This window comes from Equus quagga, chromosome 13 (assembly GCF_021613505.1).
Source record: "Equus quagga isolate Etosha38 chromosome 13, UCLA_HA_Equagga_1.0, whole genome shotgun sequence".
Taxonomy (NCBI): Eukaryota; Metazoa; Chordata; class Mammalia; order Perissodactyla; family Equidae; genus Equus; species Equus quagga.
In genome coordinates this window covers 94,999,015-95,025,472 of record NC_060279.1, presented here as the reverse complement: position 1 = coordinate 95,025,472, position 26,458 = coordinate 94,999,015, and the positions used below count along the sequence as shown (strand labels likewise).

At 46.6% G+C, this 26,458-nt stretch overlaps 2 protein-coding genes across 2 annotated transcripts in view; one reads left to right on the top strand and one right to left on the bottom strand.

The window, feature by feature from the left end:
* Positions 1–26,458, bottom strand: part of LOC124251347 (carcinoembryonic antigen-related cell adhesion molecule 1-like) — a 1,036,279-nt gene that overhangs the window by 273,713 nt on the left and 736,108 nt on the right. The window lies entirely within an intron of this gene.
* On the top strand, positions 13,893–25,679 carry LOC124251357 (carcinoembryonic antigen-related cell adhesion molecule 7-like). Its single transcript, XM_046684106.1, has 4 exons — positions 13,893–14,375; positions 15,250–15,609; positions 18,810–19,088; positions 25,531–25,679. The coding sequence occupies exons 1-4, from the start codon at positions 14,312–14,314 to the stop codon at positions 25,677–25,679; spliced, it is 852 nt and encodes a 283-aa protein (XP_046540062.1). The 5' UTR covers positions 13,893–14,311.

The window sequence follows — 26,458 nt, the reverse complement described above, 5'->3', positions numbered from 1 at the left end:
GTTGTCTCTAAGTCCAGGAATGCCTGTGGTTCCACCTGGCCCATTTACACATCCAAGGCCCTCAGTGCAGGGTGGGTGATGCCCTGTAGATTGAGGGGGCTCCCTCAGAGAAGAACAGGACTGAGGATCCGCAGGAGAGAAGTACCCAATGTTCCCATCCAGGCAGGTGACTGGCGAGTGAGATGTGAACCTATACCTGAAAATGGACTTTCTCGGAGACTGGCCAGTTTGGGATCTTATTCCCATCACCTATGGGCTAACGGCACCCTGCCCTCAAACCTGGGGCTCCTCCCTGAAGCATAGGAGCCCTGGATGGTCCCTCATTAGGGGAGGAGGGTCTTTCTGTTGTCCTCACCACTCACCTATCCACCTCTCACACTCTGGGCAGATTCTCTTGTCTATCTTGGATTTGATTCTTAAATTAGCAACCTTTATTTCTGTCCTTCATTCATAAAACATGAAAGCTTAAAATGCTATGACAGTCCACATAAAATCCACATTTCTGTGCTGAAACATGAATCTTGGTTGGCTTTCACCATTTCCTTAAGAGGTAAACTAAGAAAGTGACATTAACAATGAACTAGAAGAATAAAACAGGCATCACAGTTACTGATAAAACTAAGTTATCTCTTTGTCCTTAAAAGAGCATTCCAGTGCATTATCGTTTTCACCATGTCAAATGGAATGCCTTTCGGTCAGTATGTGTTCTCCACCATCCTGAAGCAGCTGCCTATCTACAATTTTCATGACCTGGTAGAAATTATCCTTTCTTCCTTTACATCTCAAATACAAGACTAGAGGCAGCTCCTGAACCCTCTCCCAGATCCAACTACCTGTGACCAGCTGTGGAGAGCAGAGGCCTGAGTTTCCCTGGTTCTCAAGACAGCAGAGGTGCCCTCTGCACTGCCTCTGAGCTCAAGACATCCACTTTGTCACATATCCACAGGGTGCTGGCACGAGAGTCCCAAGCAGCATCCTACAGCTGCGATGCCCAGTGTCACCAGAATCCTGCATGACTCACTCAGGCCATGTCTGAATTTGGGGAGCTTCTGGAAGCTGAATGCTCACAGGCACCCACTCCTCCACCCTCTCCTTCAGAACCACTGTGTGTGAGCATTCAAGCCCACCCTGTGCCCAGTGCACCCAGGGTGAGCATAGGTCCCTCCCAGAGTCACGACCACCTGCCAAGATGCCCCAGTACTAGGACCCGCAACTTCCCCCACATGCTGGCCATCTGGGCTTGGAGGCAATTTATGAGGCAGGGGCCCTGATTCAAATACCTAGCCCTCTTCAGGTCTACAAGAGTTACCTGAGGTGTATGCATTTGGTCTACTGGGCACTGCAGAGAGGTTTGGGGCCCCAGGACCTCAAGATCACTCTTCTGAGTGCAGAGGGGCTCTTTTATATTCCCACATAGGTACCCAGCACTTCAAGTCCTCCAACATCAAGGAGAGCCCAGACTCCAGTACTAGGGGCACTGTGCTGAGGCCTCAGACAATGAGGTTTGACAACGAGATTTGACAAGGAACTGCTCTTTGAGAGCAGGGCAGTGAGAGCAGGAGACAGAACCAGGGCGAAATTAAGCCCTAGAAGAGAACCAGGATGGTCCCTTCCTTGTGCCAAGGTGAGAACTCTGAACAAAAGCCTCTATTTCTCTGGAAGATAAGACAGAGCAAGATATCCAACTGTCTCAGTCTGCTGAGCCCCTGCTGTAGGGACAGCACCAGCCCAAGATCCAAATCCTCAGCTGGATGAGGACTCCAACTCCAGGGCCTTGGGCCCTACCTCTGCCTATAGCTGGGGCCACCAGTGGGGCCCATTTTCCACTGAAGACACTCACCTGTTGGGTAACTCCTAAGAGTGGGGGTCCTCCAGGTACCTTTGGAGACTCAAATCCCAACTGCTTTCACACTGTTGGGCTCTTTGTCTCACCAACATGGGTCACTGAACACCTCAGGCCACTTCCACCAGTCCCATGGACAGGGCTGCCAAGCTGCCAGAAGCACTGTCCTTCTCCTGTGGAGCCAACTAAGCAAAGAATTTTGTTTGGAATGATAAGATCCCAAGTCCTGACCATCATGCTCTGCCCCTGCTGCAGATACACTTTTCCCCCTATATTGAATCCACGTTGCGGCCTGACCAACAGAAGATTGTGGGCCTCCTGTAGTCCCAGATGAGACAGGGCTACAAAACCTCCCAACCCTGCCCTCCCTACCCCTGTCAATACTTCAGCCTCCATTTTTGCCAAACCCAAGGGCATCATACTCACAAGAAGTAGCCTGTGTCCCTGTCACCCCCATTCTAACTCAGATCTCAGTTGCCTCAGCCTCTTCTACTTCTGTGATTCAAGTTGCCCCCAGGTTTCTGGCTCAGCCATCAAGGAGCCAGTGGCCACCATGGGTCTTCTGGCCCCTCTCTTCCAAAATTCTGGAGGCCCAAGGCTTCTGTGGGGATGCAGGAGGAGGCCAGGCAGGAACCCTTTGGACATGAACTGTCCTGCTTTCCACACTGGAGAGATATTGCTCCTATAAAAACCCTTGTCTCCCCCCTGCCCACCCACTCCTTCCTGGCTTCTCCCCAGGAAGCAGACTTGCCAGGAAGGCAGGCTTCCTTCTCTACCTCTCCCATTTGGCCAGTTTGTAGACATGGATTTGTTCTCACATAAAATATTCAGAGGCTGCTTTATTATCATGGAGATTGTCATATTCTTTCTTGTTAAAACTCATATAGGAAGATATTTATCTGCAAAATGATTTTCAGCTATGGAACTATGCACATTTTGGACCAGATCATTCTTGGTTGTAGAGGATTGTCCTGTGCATTGCAGTATTTTACCAACATTGCTTGCCTCAATCCAATGGGTAACAATCGTTGACCCGTAAGTCCTGAACAACAACAAAAATATCTCCAGACATCGCCAAATATCTCTGGGAGGAAAACTCAATAAAGCTGATAACACTTGATCTAGGCTAAATATTGTTTTAAAGGTTAAATCCAAAAGAAGATAATGATGAACGAAAAACAAATGAGAGAAAGACCTAACATGTGGCCCAATGCCATTTAAATAAATACAAACTTATATGTGGGGTATAATAGAAAAGATCAGAAACCAGGTAAGAGGTCCATGGGACACTTTGCTTGTTCTCTTCTTTTCATCCAAAGCATCTTTAAATACTGTTCAAACATGAATCTCACGAGTTCCCATCATTATAGGTCAGAATATAAAGCTGTAAAAAAAAGTTAGGTCACACCTCTCATGGAGCTCACTTTCTAAAAGGTGTGGAGACAGAAGATCAGCAAGTAAATAAATATATACCATGTCAGTTGAGGACATGGGCTATAAGGAAAAATAAAATCAATTGATTCATTTCTTCTGAGGAGCCGCAATAGGCATTTGAGTGGGAAATTCCGTGTTGTGTGAGACAGTCTCGAGGCTCTCACCACATTTCTCTCACATTCTTAGTCTTGAAAGGCCTATCAAGTCACTGATAGAGTCAAAATACTCCCTCAAATACACACACACAGACACATGCACACATTTCCAAATGTTCGTGGGGTGGGGAGAGCAGGTAGTGCCATACCTAGCTGAGAAAAACTTCTTAATCTTTATTACTTGTTTCCAGGCTATTTTGTCTTCTCCTTAGGGAGTAGGTGGCTAAGCAGCGGCCTTCCAAGACAAAGTGAACATGTCTGTGACCCACAGGGAATCACCTGGAAAGGATGTGAATAAAGAGGACCCTTCACCTCATGTGCTTTTTCTTATGCTCATGGGAATTTTCCCTTAGCAGAAATTCACCTGAAACTCCAGACCCATTGTTTCCTGGGGCACACAGGGAAGATATTATGTTTAAATTATTCCAACTCTCATCTCTATTTCCTGAGCAAGATCAGTTGAGGTGGTGGAATGTGGTAGGGATGATATTAACAGGAAACAATGAAATCACAAGAGCTCCTGAACAGCCAGGAGAGCGCTGGGCTGTCTTCATACCATGGACAGCTCCCAGCCTCTTTCTCTTTGCAAACACAGGTATGGACAGGAAAACAGAAAATGGGACCAGCTGATGTCCACACAAATATGAGCAAGGAAGGAGTAATCATAGTTTATGGACTCATCGTGGGCGTAACTTCTTCTCAGCCCCCTCCCCAGTGTCCTGAGACCTCCTACCCACTTCAACTCAGGTTCTGGCAAAAAGACACCCATAAAACCCATCAACTCTTCCAAAATGCCACTGTCAGTTTTTCTGTCACCTTCCACCATAATCTTCCTCTCACTTACTCCTTGTCATCCCATTTCCACATACAATGCCCCTCATAACCCTTGGTCCATCAAGACTTGCTCCTGCCTCCCTGTATCGCACAATGTCCCCACTTGGGATGCCCTCTCCCCTTTCTCCATGAACTTGTTTCTTCCCCCTTTTTTTTTTTTTTAAAGATTTTATTTTTTTCCTTTTTCTCCCCAAAGCCCCCCGGTACATAGCTGTATATTCTTCGTTGTGAGTCCTTCTAGTTGTGGTATGTGGGACGCTGCCTCAGCGTGGTTTGATGAGCAGTGCCATGTCCGCGCCCAGGATTCGAACCAACGAAACACTGGGCTGCCTGCAGCAGAGTGCGCGAACTTAACCACTCAGCCATGGGGCCAGCCCCTGCTTCTTCCCCTTTTTTACAGCCAACCTAATTGGACATTTTGTCACAAAGTCCCAACCTCCACCAGTGGACACAATGGGCCGCCTCTGAACTCCTTCCTCTGACTCTCTCCCTTTGTGCTGTGACAACACGCTCAGGAACAGTTACATGTGTCCTATGGATCCCTGAGTTCCCATTGTGATTAGTTGTGGCCCCATCACTCCTACACAAGGACCAGAAACAGGTAAATGGCTATACAGATGTTTAGAGAATGAATAAGGGAAAGAAAGTGGATAACTGGGTGACACCTCCTTCTGCTCCCATATAATTAATACGGGAGTGCTGTGAACATGAAGAAACGGACATTCACATGCACTCCCAGTGGTGCATTGGTGCCGGTTTTATACAAGATAAGGTGTAGTTTCCTCTCCTAAATATATTGTTTCTTTTGAGATAAAATTCACATAAGCTAAAATTCACCATTTTGAAGTGTACAGCCAGGGGAATGTGGTCTATTCAGTCCTACCAGGGTTCTACTGTGCTGCAGGATAAACCCAGGGTAGTGAGAGTCCTACACTGACTGTCCCTGTGGGTGAGAGGTCAGAGTCCTTCTCTGGCCAGAGGTCGGTGACCAGAGCACTAATCTGAACTCTGGTCAGATGTCTGGTCCCAAGCCTGACAGAGGGTAAGCATCACCTCATGTCCACTAGAGGGCGACAGCAGAACACGCAAAGGTGTCTGTCTCACTCAGAGCCACACACACCACATACCACACACCAGACACACACTCAGGAATTGCTAGACTCACTTCACCCACAAATGTCCTCAAGTACCTCAAGCATGGAGCCAAGGAGGAGAGTGACCACCATCCTTACACAAAATGATAGATATGCCTTTGCTGGAAAAATAATCCCAGTCCCCAGGAGAATTGACATTGTTTCCCAGTGTGCACCACCCAGGCAGAGCTATGCTGAGAAGACATCGGTCCCATCTGATGGGGTAGAGGTGAGTCTCCTATAAGTAGAAACACTGCCGAGTTCCTTCTCCCTGCTCCTTCCCCACACAAGGACCTGCCCAAGGAACCTCAGCACCTTTTTCCCTGCTGGAACCTCATGGGCATCATGACTGGGGTCTAGGCTGGGCTGACCCTCACATGAAATCCTTCAGTGTCTTCTGTTCCCATAAATCTGTGGGGTATTGGGGCCCTTCTTCAGACCAGGCTCCCCTCTGTCTCTTTCCTCTTCTACTTGAGGGGAGGCAGAGGGCCTCCTCTCATCAGCAAATGAGTCTCCCCTCTCATCCTCATCTGTCATTTCCCTTCCATGACGTTCTTCTGCACTCATCTAAGAGGATAACTTTTCCATAGACCTTTAACCAAGGCAACCCCAGACACCCAGCACTTCCCCCAAATCCATCCCGTGAGCCCAGGGAGCAGCTGGCAGTTAGGGCTCCAAGGACATCCACCTGCTTCATAGCCTACCTCCTTACACTGGGATTTTTTCCACTTAGGCCCGAGTTTCCTTCAAGTCCAAAGCCTCAGAACGAAGGACCTCACACTCCCCCTAAGGCAAGGAACATTCCCAAGGAAACAGACACCCCAAGAGATAGGACTCTCCAGACTGACCAGAAGGCCATGTCCATGGGCAATTCCTCAGCTGGCTCACTACCCTCAGCCACTCTAGGAGCCTGGGCCTCTGTGTGGGGTATTCTCTCCCTCTTCTGGGGTTCCATGACCTGAGACACCCCAAGGAATTCTCAGAGAAAAATACCTCCAAGTCCTCTCCACTCAACTCACCAGGTCACTTCTAAGTTTTACATCTGTGTCTGTATAACCTTCCAGAACCATGAAGTCTCTGCATTATAGAACAGACCATTCACTCAGAAATAGAGGAAAAGATACAAAGCTTAGGGATATTGGAATGTTGGTGTGTATTTATCATTTAAGACTTGCCCATCAACTTTACGAGAGTCCTGAGGACACACTTTCACCATGACTGTGAGATACAAGTTTGTAAGGGAGCCCCAGTATCCTTGAGTGTCTCTGTGATGGCTCTTCTCTGTAGGTCAGAAATTAGAAGGGTAACTGCTGCCACTGAATTGGGAAACCTAAACACAATGGGGGTAACTGGTAGCAGGGCCAAGAAATGGCACTTAATCACCAAAGGCAAGGTGGACCATGGTCACTATACTGGACAGCAGAGTCAAAGCAGCAATCAGAATAGTCTGACTCACAGAGACCAATGGCATTAGCTAATTGATCATGGTGTTCCTAGAAATAAAATGGATGGGAAAGCTACTAAATTCTTACCTGATTGTACAAGCAGAAAAATTCTAGGTCAAGTGAACAAAAGTCAGACTTGAGTTATAGAAACAGTGTTACAGCCCCTCAATCAATTCCCAGACTTGAGCTAGTTTACAGACTCAGAACCATTTAAGTAATTGGGAGGCCAGATCTTCTTGATGAAGGATCCCACTATATTGCCAAAATGTATACTGCTAATCTTTCTCCCAGCCTTCCTTCAAGAGACCTATGGCCTTTTGCCAGGATGATTGTGCATTGAGGAGAAGGAAATAATCAGACTTCAGGGGACTGCTGGACACAGGCTCAGAACTGCCACTAATTGCAAGAGACCCAAAATGTCACGGTGGCCCACCAGTCAGAGTAGGGATTTATTGGAGGTCAGGATGTCAAAGGAGTTTCAGCTCAGAGTCATCTCACAGTAGGTCCAGTGGGTCCCCAAACACAGTCTGTAGTTGTATTCCAAGTTTTCGAATGTATGATTGGAATAGATATATTCAACAGCTGGCAGAATCCCCACGTTGGTTCCCTGATCTGTGGAGTGGGGCTATTATGATGGGAAATATCAAGCGGAAGCCACTAGATCTGCCTCTACCCAGGAAAACAGTAAGCCAATAGCAATACCACATTCCTGGAGGGACTACAGAGATTAGTGCCTCCACTGAGAACTTGAGGGATGCAGAGGTGGTGATTCCCATCACATCTCCATTCAATCCTACTATTTGGCAGAAGACAGATGGATCTTAGAGAATGACAGTGCATTGTCATAAGCTTAAACACATGACAACTCCTATTGAAGCTGCTGTACCAGATGTGGTTCCATTGCTTGAGCAAATTAACACATTCCCTGGTACCTAGTATGCAGCTATTAATCTGGCAAATACATTTTTCTCCAAACCTATTACTAAAGACCCACTGGAAGCAGTTTTCTTTCAGCTGGAAAGACCAGAATACACCTTCCTCATCCTATCTCAGAGGTCTACCAACTCTCCAGCCTGTGTCGTAATTTGGTTTGTAAAGATCTTGATAGCCTTTCCCTTCCACAAGACATCACACTGGTGATACCATGGCGATTGGACCCAGTGAGCAAGAAGTAGCCAGAACTCTAGACTCATAGGTAAGACATTTGCATGTCAGAATCTGGGAGAAAAATTGACAAAATTTCAGCAACAAGCTACCTCAGCGAAATTTCTAGGGGTCCAGGGATGAGGGGCATATCAAGATATCTCTTCTAAGGTGAAGAATAAATTGTTGCATCTGGTCTCTCCTTTGACCTACAAGAGACACAATGCCTAGTGGGCCTCTTTGGATTTTGAGGCAACATATTCCTTATTTGGGTGTGCTACTCTGGCCTATTTACCAAGTGACCCAAAAAGCTACTAGTTTTAAGTGATACCCAGGATAAGAGAAGGCACTGCAACAGGACCAGGCTCTGTGAAAGCTGCTCTGCCATTTGGGCCGTATAATTTAGCAGATCCAATTTAGCTTGAGGTGTCAGTGGCAGATAGGGTTAGTGTTTGGAGCCTTTGGCAGGCCCACATAAGTGAATCACAGGGCAGGTCCTTAGGATGTTGGAACAAAGCCTTGCTCTCCTCTCAAGATACCTACTCTCCTTTTGAGAATTAGCCTTTGGCTTGCTACTGGAACTTAGTAGAGACTGAGTGCTTGACCATGGGCCACCCAATTATCGTGCAACCTGAGCTGCATATTCATTGGGAAAAAGGAAATAATCAGACCTTTTGGGGCTTACTGGACACAGGCTCTGAACTGACACTAGTTCCAAAATGAACCAGGTGTTGTCTGACACATTAAGCCATAAAGCTGGGAGTGCACAGCAGTACTCCATCATCAAATGGAAGGGGTATATACATGATCCAGCCTGAGCAGGCTCTGAAGGTACAAGCAGGTTACATGAAGAAGTGGCCCAAATGCCCATGGCCCCACTTCTGCTACACTGTCTTCTCTCTCCCAGTTCCCTACAGCCAGCTGATGGAAGAAAAGATGACTCAGGCCTGGTTTACAGATGGTTCTGTGGGATACGCAGGCATCATGTGAAAGTGGACAGCTGCAGCACTACAGTCCCACTAGGGGACTCCCCTGAAGGACAGCGATGAAGGGAAATTTTCTCAGTGGGCAGAACCTCAGGCAGCGCACCTGGGTGATTATTTTGCTAGGAAGGAAAAATGGCCAGGTGTGTGATTATACGCCAATTCATGGGCTGTGGCCAGTGATTTGGCTGGATGCTCAGGACTTGGAAAGAACTTGATTGGAAAACTGGTGACAAGAAGATCTGGGGAAGAAGTATGTGGACAAACAACTCAGAATGCTCATCATTCACCTCAGCAGGGAAGTATTTTAATAATTAAGTAGACGGGAGGAGCTGTTCAGTGGACACCAGTCAGCCACTTTCCCCACTCACTCCTGTCATTGCCTGGTGGCTCATGAACAAAGTAGCCATGGTGGCAGGGATGGAGGTTATGCACGGGCTCAGCAACATGGACTTCCACCCAGGACAACCTAGCTACGGCCACCGCTGAGTGTCCAGTCTTCTAGGTCAGAGACCAACACTGAGCCCCCAATAAGGCATCATTCCCCTGGAGTGATCCGCCAGCTACTTGATGCAGGCTGATTACTTCTGTTGTGGGAAAGGCAGTATTTTGTTCTTATTAGAATAGGCACTTATTCTGGACACAGATTTGCCTTCCCTGTACATAACGCTTCTGCCAAAATTACCATTCATGAACTCACAGAATGCCTTATCCTCCATCATGGTATTCCACACAGCATTGCTTCTAATCAAGGGACTCACTTCATAGCAAATGAAATGCAGCAATGGGCCCATTCTCATGGAATCCACCAGTCTTACCATCCTGAAGCAGCTGGCTTGATAGAAAAGTGGAATGGCCTTTCGGAAACTCACTTACAGCACCAGCTAGGTGGCAATACCTTGCAGGGCTGGGGGAACATACTCCAGCACATGCTCTGAAGCTGTGTCCAACATGTGGTGCTGTTTCTCCCATTCCCAGCATTCTCAGGTCCAGGAATCAAGGAGTGAAAATGAGAGTGACACCACTCTCTATACCTATACACTAGCAAAATTTCTGCTTCCCGTCTACATGACATTATGCTCTACTGGCTTAGAGGTCTTAGTTCCAAAAAGAGGAATGCCTCCACTGGGAGACACAATAATGATTCCATTGACACTTCAAGATTCCTCACGCTCAAGCTACCCACAAAGTGCAAAACCTTGGAGAGGGCCAATCTCAGCTTCCTCCTTCTTCCCTCACAGGGGTCAGAGGTCAGAACAAATGAGAGGCTAGTGAGGCCCAGAGAGTGTGAGGGAGCAGCAAGCACAGAATCAGATGCCTGGAATGGGAGCCAGTGAGGCTACTGGCTGAGGCTGTCCACAGGGGCCCAGGGAGAAGGTGGTACAAGAAAGAAACCCCAGGAATGGAGAGACATGAAGAGAAACAAACAGGCACTGTGAGGGTCGAGGCTGGCTGCTGCGTGGGACTGTGTATGTGAACCATCTCAGGACCAGGCCTTCTCCATTCACAGCTGATATTGACAGAGATTGCCAACAACAATCCCGGATCAATGTGGACTTAACAGTTAAGAGTTAAGCCATGGGCACAGGGCGCACATTAGGCACAGGTCCTAATAAACAGGAGAGGAAGCAGCTCCCACCTCACTTGACCCAGGGACACAGAGGGGTGTGTGGTGCTGTGTTCCCAGAATCAGTGTTCTTGTTTGGTCACCAGGCCCTGGGAGTGAGAAGGGAAGCTGACTTGGCCATCCTTCTCTCTCAACTCCCCTAACACAGACCTTCCCCTCCTGACACACCTAGTTCTCTGTTCCTCCTTCTCCCCATAGAACCACCAGCCAGTGCTCCAACCACACACATCGCTTCACCCAGGGGCATGCATGGTTAACTAATGGAGACAAACACAAACTGATATATATTCCCACGATTCTGAGTTTGGTGACATGCACTGTGGGAAGAGGCAAGGCTAATGAACTTATGGCAACAGTAATTGGGACTCACAGAATGGAATATGAAGGAGTATTAACATGACATGTGACCCATGTAAAATGTCTATGGATTGACAGGCAGAGCTGCATGGCATGGGGCCTCTGCCTTCTACACTTCCCTCCTCATCCAGTAGAGGGAGGGAGAGCTACTCAGCATCCAGAAGCTTCCCCAGGGGGCTGCTGATCGCCTTCAGCATCACCCACAGCCCAGCAGGATCTGTCCCTCACCAGCTTCACTCAGCCCACTATCCTCCTCACACTCCAAGCTCCACACACTGGACTCTGTCAGCCCCTCCATCCAGCCAGGTGTCTGCCCCGTTAAAGGCTGGTCCCTCTGTAGGCAGCTCTTCCCTCCACACCCTTCATCCTTCACTGGGTGAACATCCACTCACACTTCAGGTCTCAGCCAAAAGGTCACTTTCTCAGGGGTGCTCTCAGTCATCCCCAGACCACCTGAGACTCTATTACATGCTCTGGATGGAGCAGAAATTGTCCCTTTGCAGCCCTTCTCTCAAATACTTTTAACTCATTAATTCCATGATTTTCTCTGAGTACCTATCTCCCCATTACAAGGTAAACTCTGTGATCCCAGGATCCACATGTATCCTCTTCTCTGTGGAGTTCCCAGGGCTCAGACCAAGGCCTGACACATCACAGATGCTCAGAAAATACTCATTAAATAGATGAAGGAAACAAGACAACAGAAGCCTGTCATCCCTGTGTGACACCTGGGGGTCAGAGCACATTCTGTATAGACACAAGGGGACTGGTATCAGCATGGGAGGATGCCAACAGGGGTGTCTCAAGGATGGGCCTCTCCCCTTGTAAAGTCAGGAGGACAGGGGCCTCCTAAAAGTGAGGAGTCAAATCCCCATTCACTCCCAGAAAATGACACCCACTCCCCATCTCTACCTTGTGAGTGACTTCTCTCCCTGGAGAACCTGAGTCAGTGGCCTGTGTGTTTCCTCTTCTCACAGAGACTTGACATGTTACAAACTCTGAATTCTCAATATCAGGTAGACTTACCACGAGGAGAGGAGGGAGCACCACTCTAAGCTCAAAAGAATCAGGGGGTGACTCCCCATCTCCAGGATCCCTAGTCTGTAGGGACAGCTGGCTGTGGTCCCATGAAGGCATTTCACCAGCTCAAGGTAACCCGGGCAATGAGAGGAACTTCCCATCCAGGACAGAACAGGAGAACCAGGATCTGCATTTGCTTTTATCACAGAGGGGCGGAGGGTCCCATGGGGTCCTCCCCTCTCCTAACAGAGGACCCCACGGGATCCCCTGTCTGAGTCTCCAGGTGGAGCTGCTCCAGCTCCTGGGCCTTGGGGTGAGGCCTAGAGCAGATGACACACAGGGACACAGTTGACTAGATGCAACACCCCCGTGCTATGATGGAGGAAACAGGACATTCTGGCCGGTGTCCTCTCCCAAAAGCTTCAAGACATACCCCACCAAGACATCTCAGGAACAGAGAGCTCATCCTGAGATAGTATATCCCCTGGGGAACAATTCTTCTGACACTAGATTAGGAAACCTGTGGATCAACTCTGTCCTCTCCCTGGGCTTACCCTGCACTGAGATGGAATCAGGCAGCCTGGTATTCCCAAAGCACAGGACCCAAACTTACCAGCCTCTCAGCCTAGAGGTCAGAGCCCACCTCTGTCCAGGGCTCAGGGTCCGCTCACACCATCTGGACCCTGGTCAGCATCCCTGGTGCAGCCCCTGACATTGGACGCAGGTCTCCTCATGCCCTCCAGGGGGCGACGTTGGGACACAGAGACAACACACAGGAAATTAACACATGAATGTGGCTTTGGCTGAATAGGTAGAGAAGGAGCCTGATTTCCATCCCTCCCTTTAACAGACATTTCTGGGCCCCTCAGACATGCCTGCTCTGTCTGGCCCACTCCTTCCAGGGTCCTCAGAGCACCCTGCCCTGTCAGGGGTCCCTGTGCAGGTCCCCACTCCCTGCCTGGCACTACCCATGAGGAAGGCAGGTGAGCATAGGAAAGTCAGCCAGGCAGGGGACAGAGGCCCCCAGGATGGTCAGGGAGCACATGGACAGAATCTGAGCAACAACTCAGCCAACAGACATGGAGAGGGGTATGATCTCCCTGAAGCCTTCCTGGAGGACCATGGATCCCACAGCCAGCTGATCTCCCATGACCCCCATCCTCTCACCTGGGACATGCAGGAAACCTCCCCCTTCAGACCTGAGAATTGCAGCTCCTGAGACACCAGGTACTGGTTGTCTGTCCTGGAATCAGAGGCCAGGCCGGTGTCACCTCACCAGTCATCACTCAGCTTGCCCCTTTCTCACCCCTAGTCATCTCTGTGACCATCCCGTTGGGAGTAAATCCAACCTTCCCAGAGCATCTGAGGACACTGGGAAGACCCTGGTACCCAGTTCAGTTTCTCTGTCAAAAGAGATAATCCTCTGGGTTTGGAAACCTCTGAGCTTCTGTGGGGTGCTGAAAGACACCAAACCCAGGACACAGCCAGGCCAGTGCTGGGGCCAGGTGGGCTGTCCTCTGAGGACACAGGGGTCCCCATCAGCCTTGCTATTGAAAGTGCTCCACAGGCCAGTGTGATCAGCATCACCTGAGAGCTTGTTAGATGCAGACTCGGGTCTACTCCACACCTGCCGGGTCAGAATCTGCATTTTAACAGAATCTCCTGACTCTGAACAGGAGAATGGGAGAGGCTGTCCCACCCCCACAAAATGGGGTCTCAGCCTTCCTGGGTAGCCACAAACCTGGGCAGCTGCTAAAGTAGCATTTCTTTTGTCACCTAGGCATTCACAGTCCTTACAAATTTCCACAGGTGATTCTGACACAGAGCAAGGGTGACATCCTTGTGACAGGAGTTCCTGATGTAGCCCAAGGACTCCTGCTCTGAAGGGATAAGTCAAATGTGAGAGAAAGGGCTGCAGTGGAGACTGACTATGCACCCTGAGTCAGAGTTGTGGGGACTACCCAGGACACCAATCCCCAGGTTTCTGTTTGTCCAAACAAGGGTGTGTGTGTGTGTGTGTGTGTGTGTGTGTGCGTGTGTGTGTATTTATGGGATGAATCACAACTAAACAAGGAGAGGCCTCCGCAGTTGCCAGGAAACCAAAATGTAGAAGGAGGACACTAGGGAGGCTGGAATGAAAGGAGGAGAGGGAGGGACCCGAGCAGAGACAACACCCCCAGTGCATATGACCCGTTAGGCATCCCTGCCCCTGGAGGAGGCTCAGCACAGAGGGAGGAACGACGGCAGAGCTGAAGCATCTGGACAGAAGTGTTTGTGAGAGTTTCTGGAGCCCAAGCTCTTCTCACAGAGGGAGGGACAGAGCAGGCAGCAGACACCATGGAGCACCCATCAGCCTCTGCCCACAGAGGGCACATCCCCCGGCAGGGGCTTCTGCTGGCAGGTAAGAGGGGATGATTCCCTGGTGTGGGTGGGAGGATGGGAGGACAGAGACCAGCTGGGGTCTCCTGGGGAGGACGAGGCTCTGAGAGGAGACAGAGGACTTCTGTTTGGACCTGAGGGGAGGGAACATGGGAGGTGAGTAGGATGACTGGAGAGGGCTCAGCATCAGGAAAATCTTAGTGAACTGGAATTGGTGAGGGGCAGGAAAACCTCAGTTGCTGTATTTTTTCAGGTTACATTTTGAAAATAAGATAACTATGTCAGAGTGACACTTCCTAAAAAAACATAACCGGGGCACTAAATATTGTCTTCACTAATAAACCTCAGAAACTGACAAATAAACACCACAAAATGGAGGGCCCTGGGAACACTCATTCATACATCCACAGGTGTTTGCAGTCTGTTCCAGGCACTGGGGGAACAACAAGATCAGACAAGTCCCTGCCCTCAGGAACTCACATTCTGTGGGGATGAGGAGAGAGAAGCAAAGAGATCTAGAATGTTATGTCAGGGACTAACAAGTGTCACGCAGGGTACAGAGCAGGGAAAGGTCAGAAAGTGAAGACAGGGGGTCTTTCAGTAGGTGGTAGGGAAGGCATCTCCCAAGGATGCCCCTGAGAGTGAGCAGGGCACTGAGGGCAGGGAGGGAGGGAGCTAGGTAGACACCTGGGGAAGACTAATGGGAACAGAGGAAATAAGTTCAGAGGGGCTGAAGTAACGGTGGTGATGCTGGTGACCTTGACCAGTGGGAGACACAAACAGGCACACACTCCAAGTCTAAGAGGTGAAGAGACCTGCTGAAGACCCACGGACACATCTTTCCATCCCAATACATAGGTCCAAATATTAATTGATCTCTCTCTCTTCCCTCCCAGTCTCACTATTAATCTTCTGGAACCCACCCACCACTGCCCAACTCACTATTGAATCGGTGCCGACAGATGCTCTTGAAGGAACGGATGTTCTTCTACTTGTCCACAATCTGCCTGAGAATCTTTTAGGCTATGTCTGGCTGAAAGGGGAAGGAATAGATCCCGATCAACAAATTGTAATATATGTGATAGAAACACAAGAAAATACCCCATGGCTTCTATATAGTGGTCGAGAGACAATATACCACAATGGATCTCTGCTGTTCCAGAACGTCACCCGGAATGACACAGGATACTACACCCTACAAGCCATAGACCAAGATTTTAACAATGCAGTGGGAACTGTACAGCTCCGCGTATACCGTGAGTGATTCCTCTCTGACCTCTGGGTGTTGGGTGGGGTGAATTCTACTTCACATACACAGTATTGGCAGGCCTGGACTGTGCCTACATCCCCCTCTGCATTATATCTCATGTTGGGGTTTGAGCATTTAGTGCAGGATATACACAGTGGACATGAACCTCAAAAGATCAGAATACCCTTCCCAGAACCCAGCCCTTACAGAAATTCCCTGCAGAGAGAAGGACCAGTCTGATGGGAGTAACTTAGCAGAGGGAGATCAGTCTCAGTCCAGTCCCATGGGCCCCTCCCCGTGAACATGACCCTAAGACCCTGCACAGCTCAGTCTGGGCCTAGCCTGATGGGCCCCCTGGGATTCTCATAGAGAAGCTCAGCCCCGTGAAGCCTCTGCTCAGAACGCTGTCCGAGGACTCCTGACTCCAGTGACCCCAGGGACCCTGTGCCAGGGTTAGACTTTGGCCTCCTGGGCAGGGATGACTGGGAGCAATGATTTCCTGGCTGCCCAAGTCAAGGCTCCTGAGCTGGACACCAGCCAAGGCTCGGCCCTAAGAGCCACATCTTCATCAGGGCAGAGCCTGATCCTTCACCTGAGACTTAGCATGGAGAGCATAGATTGATAAGGTCTCCAGGCCATTAGCCAACTGCCCTGGAGGTACAGGGACCTCCACAAGATGGTCACCACCCCCAGGAAGGAACAGAGAACCAAGCATGCTCTGGGCAGCTCCTCATCCACCATGGATCAGGACCAAGGAGCTCTCTTGAATACCGTTTATTTGGGCAGATCATACATAGTAAGCTTTAGGTCAGGTATTTGGGGATGTTTTAAGATTAATTCTCAGACAACATGGCAATCCAGAGACCATTTACCTGATTTTATTCAGGGGAAACCGAGGCACAGTGACATACAGTCACTGAATCAGGGTCACACAGACCATGAACAGCAGATCAGAGTCACAGCAAGATCTTTGCGCAGCCACAGCCTCGACCTCTCCACTACCCCAGGGGCCTTATTAGGCATCTATGGACTCTAAGATCAGTTGTTGGATCAGATCCTTTCTTTTTAGGGATCCACAGCTCAAGGTAGATTTTCTGGTCTGGAGAGTAACAGGAAATGGAGATTTAACCTGTTTTTACTCAAGGACTAAATTACCTGCATCAACAATCAAAATTGGTGCCAGGAATGTCCAGGCCTCCCCCTCAGGTGGCCAATCCAACCTCCCTGCACAGGACTTGAAATCCCATATTTGTTTCCTGATGTGTTGGTGTCCCTCCCACTGGAGCATAAAGGAAAGGACTTTGCTGTCTCACTGCCCACTCTACACCTGCAACTAGCACAGGTCCCAACAACTCAATTGCTCTTTCATGAAGGAGGGAGGGAGTGAATGGTCAAGGAATGAATGAACGATCCATTGTCTCTTCATAAACTGGAACCTGGAAGCAGAAGCCTAGGAGGTTATGACCACACTTGTTCCCTCTCTCTCTAGGGGCTGAGATCCATGTTCCAACCCTCTGACCACCAGCCCCTAAGGCCACTCTGAGAGGAGAGTTACATGACTGTGGGGCTTCTCAGCCATGGCAAGGTTTTCAAGGCTGTTCTAGTCCTGCCCCTGGGGAAGCCGTGGGCTTCGGGTGCCCGGAGTCTTTGAAGTCACTTGTAACCCCCATTGCTCACAGCCTTAGACATTTCCAGCTCTCTCTCTGCTCCTTCCATGTCCCTCATCTTCCTCTCCCTTCATTCCAGCTGGGACTGCTCCTGCTCTGCACAACTTCCTGCACTCTTTAGTCCTCCCCAGATTCTCCCGCTAATACCTGTGGTCAGGCCCACCCTCTGAGGCAACAGTAAAGAACACAGAAATCAGTGGGAAGGCAGCCCCTTGAAGCTCCATCATGAGCCAACTCCTCAGATCACCAGGAGAACAAGTTTCCGCTGTGCCCCCATCCAGGGCTCTTTCCTTCCATGATGTCAAGTGGAACACACCACATAACAGGGTCGTGTGACCCCTCAATCTACTCGTTACATGACTCAACCAGGGAGTCAAAGGCAGAAGGACAGGTCTGCAGTGCCCAAAAACTCATAAGCTCATTTCACCCCTTTGACTCCTGACTCACATCCTCATCCTGGTAAGGATCCTGTTCCTCCAGTGGTTCCTGAGAGCTTCCCAAGGTGGGGCTAGCCAGACCCTGCACCATGTGACTGGTTTACTCCCCATTTGACACACATAGGTCCTCATGATGACACCTTTACCATAGGGTGGGATGCTCTTAGACGGTGAGATCCACCAGCCACTGTCCTTTCACTTAGATGCTGCCCAATTTGGATGAATTTGATCATCATGTTTCCTGAGGTTGAAAGAAAGCCACATGCAAGCATTGGACCGTCTTCCCATTTTGCCTGACTGTCCATATAAATGGATGACGGGGACCTCTTTCCTAAATTTACTAACATAACACATATCATTTCAACTAATTTGGTAGCATTCCTTGCTTTATATAATATTGACTTGTCAGACCTGCCCTCAATCAATTCTGTCCTCGTAATAAGACTCGCCAGGCTCTCTCTATCCAGGGAGCCACTGATTGATTTCAAATCCACTTTAGCATCTTCCTTTGATCAAAATGTGACCCTGGTTGGACCTCAGAACTTGTTCTATGATCTTTAGTGCTCTCTAGAGATATTCCTCCAGAAACTGGTCTTAGATCTTTGGGGAATTAATATTAATTTTCAATATAGAAACAGTTTTACTTCTCCTCAGATTTCTGTCCCATAACTGTGTTTACAAGTGTTCCATGAGGGCTAGATTCCCTCCACTCACTTTCTATCCGTCACCCCTTCTGCATTTGAAAATATCCACTTGTATTTCAGGAAAGATCAACATGGTCCTCACTGCCCTCTGCTGTGGGAGAAAAGACTTTAAAGACCAAGGGCAGAGCAGATGGCTCTGCTGCCAAAGCCAGCCAGCTCCTGTCTGTCCCCATCATTCTTTTCTGGATCATTTCTAGTCTTCACTCTGCTCTACCCTTTATGGAGTCACTGTCTCATGCCAGTCACCATGGAACACCCAGGCAGGCCTGTCCCACTTCATGGCCCTGCAGCCTGAGTGCTGAGCTGACCTCCAGGTTGCAGGTTGGCTGAGAGGTGAAGATGCCTTTGGAGGAATCAAAGGTGCCACACAGGGTAATATTCTCTCTGTTATCTGTGCAGCGGAGTTAACCAAACCCAACATCACATGCAACAACTCCAACCCCGTGGAGCACAAGGACCCTGTAGTGTTAACATGTGAACCTGAGACTCAGAACACCACTTACCTGTGGTCGATCAACAATCAGAGCCTCCCGGACAGCGCCTGGCTGGAGCTATCCTCGGACAACAGGACTCTCACTTTACTCCGTGTCACAATGAATGACACAGGACCCTATGAGTGTGAAACCCGGAACCCAGTGAGTGCTCGTCGCAGTGACCCATTCTACCTCAATGTTCTCTGTGAGTAACTTATGTCCCTACCTGACCCAGGGGGTCTGCCCAAATCCACACTGCCAGAGGCCAAGCTACATCCGTCCCTCTCAGGTTCAAATAAACAGACCCTCAACCCTGGACACCAGGCTGGCCATGAATTCCCGTATGAGGCAAATCTCGGCATGCCCAGCCTTGAGCCAAGACTAGGATGGGTAGAAGAAACAGGTTAATGTCTCAGACTCAGGATGAGTGGACACAGAGGGGTCATGGTTGGGAGTTTTTAAATCAAGGTTGTGACCTGGCTCAGAAGGATACTATGGCACTTGTTCAGATCAGGAGCATGCCCCTCCCTCTGATTACATCACATGCGGCTTTATTCTCTTTGCTACAGATGCCCCAACCATTTTGCCCTCAGACTCTTATTACCATCCAGGGGCAAACTTCAGCCTCTCTTACCATACACCTCTAACCTGCCCACACAGTATTCTTGGCTTATTGATGAGATGCTCCAGCAATCCACACAGGAGCTCTTTATCACTGCGAATGACAGTGGATCCTATACCTGCCTTGCCCATAACTCTGTCACTAGTCTCAATAAGACCACAGTCAAGACTATTACAGTCTCTGTTAAGTGACTCCCTCGCCCATCAGCCCTGGGGTCTGGGGTGGAGTTCTGTCTGGACTTCAGAAAAGAGCCTCTAGGGAGTTATTTCCCATCCTGTGTCTGTGGACACAAGCAAACCCCAAATCTCTCCCTGAACCCTCCCACTTCATCTCTGCAGACCATTCTTTGCCATCCTCTGATTTCCCAGGGCAGATGTGTGTCTAGCCTGGAATGTGGGGAGAGGGTTCTCTCAGCCCCAGAAAGCCCCACATAGTGGAGGTGGCTTCACAGAGGAAGAAAAAAAAGGCCCTCCTGCTCTTGGCTCGCCTTATGACTGGCTCTGCTCTGATGCCATCTGTGGTGGGACAGGGCCATGTAGAGGAGGTACATGGGGGGTCTCTCACCAAACTGGCCAAATTGTGCCACCCATTGATACCAGATCCTTTCTCAGGCCAGGATGCAGACAAATGGGAAAAGAGAGAGCCTCAGTGAAGACTCCTCTGAGCTGTGTCCTCGCTCTGAGGTCAACAGCTGTATGACACTATATGACACCAACACTTACATATACCAAAGGAGAACAGTGAATGATGGTGCACACTTGGAAAAATAGGTAGGTTCTTCCATGAAGTCCCTTCATGGGATGGAAGGAGCAGAGCCAAAAAGTTTATAGTTTATACAGAGAGCTAAGAGTACCACCTTTTTGTTAAAACTGTGACCACTTCTTTCTAGAGATTTCCTTCTCTCTGATATTTAATCCACAGGCCAGGAACTAAAAGTTCTATTCAGGCAGTGAAATCCTTTAGAATGGAACTTCTCCAGGTCCTAAGGTCATGAGGACTGGCTGGGCCATGCTCCTTATCTAATAAATTATTTAACAAAAAAATGCCTTCACTTCTCTATTTAAAGTTACCATACTAAAGAGCAAGCCTGATCACTCATAAAGTCACAGAAATATCTAGCAAAGGGTCACAAAAAACCCAACAGGAGAAAAATTCCACCTGCTGATGAGGAGGCTGGATACGTGGGCTGAGAAGAGGTTCCTGGTGCTGATACTTTGGAGATGTCCACGGGAAACAAGCTAGGGTCATCCTGGAGTGATCTGGGGGTCAGAGAGGAGGGGCAGCCCTCTCCCATCGGGAGGGAGGATGCCAGGGATTACCAGTGTGAGGTGTCCAACTTGGTCAGTTCCAGAAAAAGGAACATCCTCAGACAATGTGAAATGTAAGTGACCACTTGCCCCATCCTGCATCTTCCTGGCAAGATGATTCCACCAATGTTGTGTGAAATGGATAGAAGTCACAGGGGGCAGAATATCAATCAAGAGACCATTGCAGTAAACAAAACAGCAAAGTAGTTAAGAGCTCAGTCTCTGAATCAAATATACTAAGTTTCTTATCATGGGTCTGGCATGTACTGTGTGACATTTCACCTGATTCTTTTTTTTTTCTGTTACCATTTTTTCATGGTAAAATATTTTGTGGTAAAATGTTCACATGATTTACCATTTTAACCATCTTTAAGTGTACAGCTCAGTGGCATTAAATACATTCATATTGTTGTGCCAGCATTACCACTATCCATGTAGAAATTTTCCATCTTATTGTAGTAAAACTCTGTACCCTTTAAACAATAACCCCCCACTTCCCCACCCCAATTCCTACCAACCATCATTCTACTTTCTGTCTCCATGAATTTGATTATTCTTGGTACTTTGTATAAGTGGAATCATACAGTATTTGTCCTTTCACGTCTGGCTTTTGTCACTTAGCATAATGTCATCAGTGTCCCATACATATTGTAGCATATATCAGAATTTTTCTCCTTTTTAAGGCTGAAAAATATTCCCTTGCATGTACATGTCACATTTTGTTAATCTTTCATCCATCTGTGAACTTCTGCTTTGTTTCCACCTTTTGGTTGTTGCTAATAATGCTGCTATGACCATGGGTGTTCAAATATCTGTTCAAATCCTTACTTTCAATTCTTTTGCATATATACCAGAAGTGGAATTGCTGGATCAAATGGCAATTCTTTGCTCAATTTTCGGATGAACTGCCATACCATTTTCCACCATGGCTACACCATATTGCATTCCCACTAGCAGTGCAGAAGTTCCAATTTTTCACATCCTTGCTGTCCTGTTTTCTTTTGGGGGATTTTTAATAATAGCCATCCTAATGGGTATAAGGTGGAATCTCACTGTGGTTTTGATTTGCATTTCCCTAATGATTAGTGATATGGAGCATCTTTTCGAGTGCTTATTGGCCATTTGTATATCTTCTTTGGAGAAACGTCTATTCAGTTCCTTTGCCCATTTTTAAACTGGGTTGTTTTTTGTTGTTTTGTTGAGTTGTAATAGTTCTTTATATATTTTGCATGTTAATTCTTGTCAGATATAGGATTTGCAAATTATTTCTCCCATTCTGTTGGTTGTCTTTTCACTTTCCTGAAAATGTTCTTTGCTGCACAAAAGTTTTTAATTTTGATGAAGTCCAATTTATCTATTTTTTCTTTGTTGCCTGTGCTTTTAGTTTCTTATCCAAGAAATCACTGCCAAATTGAATGTCATGAAGCTTTCACTCTATGTTTTATTCTAAAGGTTTTGTAGTTTTAGCTCTCACATTTAGGTCTTTGATCCATTGTGAGTTAATTTTTTGTATATGGTGTTAGATAAGAGTTCAACCTCATTCTTTTGCCTGGATATAAAGTTTTCCCAATTCATTTGTTTTAAACATAGTCCTTTCTCCATTGAATGGTCTTCATAACCTTGTCAAAAATCATCTTACCATATTTTGAAGGATTTATTTCTAGATTTTCTATTCCATTGGTCTATATGTCTGTCTTTATGCTAGTACCACACTTTTGATTACTGTAGCTTTGTAGTAATTTCTGGAATCAGGAGAAGTGTGTCCTCCAACTTCTTCTTTTTCCAGATTGTTTTGGCTATTCAGAGTCTCTTGAAATTCCACGTGAATTTTAGGATGCATCTTTCTTTTTCTGCTAAAAAATGTCATTGGGATTTTGATAGCGATTGCACTGAGTGTGATCACTTTGGGTAGCATTGTCATCCTAACATTATTAAACCTTCCAATCCACAAACATGGAATGCCTTTCCATTTATTTTTGCCTTCTTTTACTGCTTTCAGCAGTGTTTTTGTAATTTTTCAGTTTTTAAATCTTTCACCTCCCTGGTTAAGTTGACTCCTAATTGTTTATTCCTTTTGATGCTATTGTAAATAAGATTTTCTTAATTTCCTTTTCAAATTGTTCATTGTTCGTGTATAGAAACACAACTGATTTTTACATGTTGATTAGTATCCTGGAGCTTTGCTGAATTTGTTTGTTACTTCTAAAATTTTTTGTAGGATCTTTAGGATTTTCTACATATAAGCTCATACCATCTGCAAACAGAGATAATTTTACATCTCCTTTCCGATTTTGTTGTCTTTTCTTTCTTTTTCTTGACCAGTACTTCCAATACTATTTTGAATAGAAGTGGCCAAAGCAGGCATTCATGACTTGTTCCTGATCTTAGCAAAAACTTAAAAGTCTTTCACCATCGAGTATGATATTAGCTGTGGGTTTCTTATACACAGTTTGTATTATGCTGGCTTAGTTTCCTTCTATTCCTAGTTTGAGTGTTTTTTTCATGAAAGAATGTTGAATTTTGTCAAATGCTTTTATTGATTCAATCTCCTCACAAATTATAGGTCTATTCATATTTTTTATGTCCTTATGATTCTATCTTTATAGGTTTTGAGTTTCATAGAATTTGTCCATTTATCTAGGTTGTCCAACTTGCTGGCATACAATTATTCATAGTAGTCTTGAAATTCTTATTTTTCTGTAGAATTGGTAGTAATGACTCCACTTTCATTCCCGATGTTAGTAATTTGAATCGTCTCTCATTTTCTTAATCTAGTTATAGGTTTGTCAATTTTGTTCATTTTTTTTGAAAAATCAAAAAGTTTTTTTGGTTTTATTGATTTTCTCTACTGTTTTTCCATTCTCTACTTTATTTATCTCCACTCTAATCTTTATTATTTCCTTCCTTCACCTAGCTTTTGGCTTAGTTTGTTCTTCTTTTCTAGTTCCTTAAGTTGTAAAGTTAGGTTGTTAATTTGAGATCTTTCCTCTTTTTTAGTGTAAGCATTTACAATTATAAATTTCTTGCACAAGATTCTTAACTTCTCTGAGACTTAGTGTTCAACTGAGAATTGCAATAAGAGTACAGTCGGCCCTCCACATCCACAGTTCTGTATCCACGGATTCAACCAACTGAGGATCAAAAGGCTTACTATAGTTGCATCTATACTGAACATATGCAGACTTTTATTTCTTGTCATTATTCTCTAAATAATACAGTATAAGAACTATTTACCTAGTATTTATATTATATGAGGTATTACAAGTGATCTAGAGATGATTTAAAGTATATGGGAGGATGTGCATAGGTTATACTCAAATACTACGCCATTTTATAAAAGGAATCTGAGCATCCACAGATTTTGGTATCCACGGTGGGGCAGAGGGTGGAATCCCGGAATCAGTCCCCCATGGATACTGAGGGATGATTGTACCTGTTTCATGGTATTGTTTTAAAGACTTAACGTAATATTCAATTAAACCTTCCTCAAAATGCCACATGCAGAGGATGTTTCATAAGTGTTAGCTGCTATTATTACTACTATTATCATTACTTCCTATGACATCAGGAAGTCCTAGAGTCAAGGACTACCTGATTCTAGATCCACCTTTTACTAGAAATATGACTTTGGATAAGTTTTTACACCACTGTAACTCTGGTTTTTTCATCTGTAAAATGGAAATAATGTCTATGTGATAGCTTTATTACATGAATCAAATGAGATATATGTAAATTATATAGCATAGAGCCTGGCACAGAACCTCATAATAATTGCTAACATTAGCATTATTCATCAGTCTTGAGCTGAACGGTAGGCGGCAACAGAAACGAAAAAGAAGAAATACATGCGAAAGGAAATATATACTGAGGGGAGTGGAGGTATAACACAAAAAACCACTGGGACATGATTACTGACTAAATGTAGGAGAGAAAAAAAGTTGAGTGTAAAGTTTTCATCCTGAATTATAGCCAAGATAGGATGAGACATACAAGACCTTTATTGGTGAAAATGCCTGTAAAGGAAAATAGAGCAGTAGTAGGAGGATCCTAGGAGATTCCTCAGACCACAAAGCATGATCTCTGTGAAGGAGAAAGAGAAGGAAGGAAGCTTTAGCTTGCAGTGCAGTTCTAAGAGAGTGTCTAGAAGTCTGACAGGGAGTCCTTGAGCTAAAGTCACCCATCAGGGGAAAATCATTTTTCACACAACTGAGACTGCTTTCATACCCTGGCCTGGAGCCTGTGGGAAGGGTGGTCACTGTGCATTGAATGGTGATGGTGAACAGAGATGATGAATTCAGAGTGCACTAGCCCAGGCTTTCTGTCAATTAAGTCCCCACCACAAGAGACCTGAGAGGGACAAATTCATGGCTGCCACACCTGGTACACAGAGAAAGATGCAACCATGAAAAGGTGGGAAGTTGTAACATACAAAAAGAGCCATCAGCCTTTCTCACATATCCAGAGCCTTCAAAAATATCTGAGTGCAGAAGGGCCAGGAGGGAATTGAGGCAAGTCTGACCACCAACTTAGAAATACAGTGAGAGAAAAAATTTGCAGGGACATAGCTGGCTAATCACCTCACAGCAACCTTCCCACAGAAAATGTATTCCTTGAAGGAACAAGCAGAGACTACTCCATGTTGAGAGATGTTTCCCAGCGTATGCCCACTGTAAAATAATGTCAGCTTCAGCCATTCTTCTCTTTTCTTTCCATGACAGATGATCCAACACAAAGAAATTCTGCTGGCCTCTCAGCTGGGGCCATTGGTGGCATCATGGTTGGAGTCCCAGCTGTGGTAGCTCTGATAGTGGTCCTGGTGTACTGCCTGTGTATGAGAAAGACTCGAGAGTATTATGGCCCTTTTTAGAGTTTTGCTTTCTCAAAGGTGAGCCACCATGATTGGGAGGGAGAAGGAGACTTCAACTTTCTCTCTGGGCCTGCATCTGCTCCTCCTCTTTCCTAAATTTCTGCTTCTCAGCACTAATTCCTGCAGCTCTCTTCTTCCCTGGTCTTCATGCTTCCTATACCCCGCTGTCTGTTGGACATGACTATACCAGTCCCCATCTGGTTTAGAGGGGGCAGATCCAATTATGTTGCTCTGCTCCAAGTCAGGGAAGCCAAGGTCCAAGAAGGAAAACAAATTAGGAAATTAAAGGAGGGGCAGGAGAAAGCGAGTCATGTGCTCTGGGGACCATAGCAGCAGGAGAGACAGTTAAAAACAGGAAGAGAACCTAAGAAAAAGCAGAAACAACCAAAGGCCTCTTATGCAATAAATAAAGTGAGAAAAAAACAGCATCTACTTATGAAAGGAGAAAGGTGTCAGGGTAGAAATAGGCTCAGAAGCAGTTGATGAAGAATGGACCTAAATGTGCACATCCAGCAAACAGGAAAGGAGTAAACACTAGGTGGAATCATGGGTAGACTGAGGAAGGAGGCCCTGAGTGGAAAGGCAGTACCCACCATGGTATAAATGAACATTGAGGAGTCCCCAGGAATTATCTGCTGACAGTGTCCTTCCTCATTCAAAGAAGAAAGATCCTATGCCTGGAAAAAGCAGTCATGGTGTCTAATATTTATTTAGGGCAAGTTACCAGCATGATCTCACAGAGGACAAACCCTCAGCCTCCAAGCACAATAAGTAAAGCC

Excerpts from the sequence above, each read along its gene's own strand:
- LOC124251357 (XM_046684106.1), top strand. The coding sequence starts at position 14,312 with ATGGAGCACCCATCAGCCTCTGCCCACAGAGGGCACATCCCCCGGCAG. Across the intron at positions 15,610-18,809 it reads TGTACAGCTCCGCGTATACC|CGGAGTTAACCAAACCCAAC; the intron begins GTGAGTGATTCC and ends TTATCTGTGCAG. Across the intron at positions 19,089-25,530 it reads ATTCTACCTCAATGTTCTCT|ATGATCCAACACAAAGAAAT; the intron begins GTGAGTAACTTA and ends TTTCCATGACAG.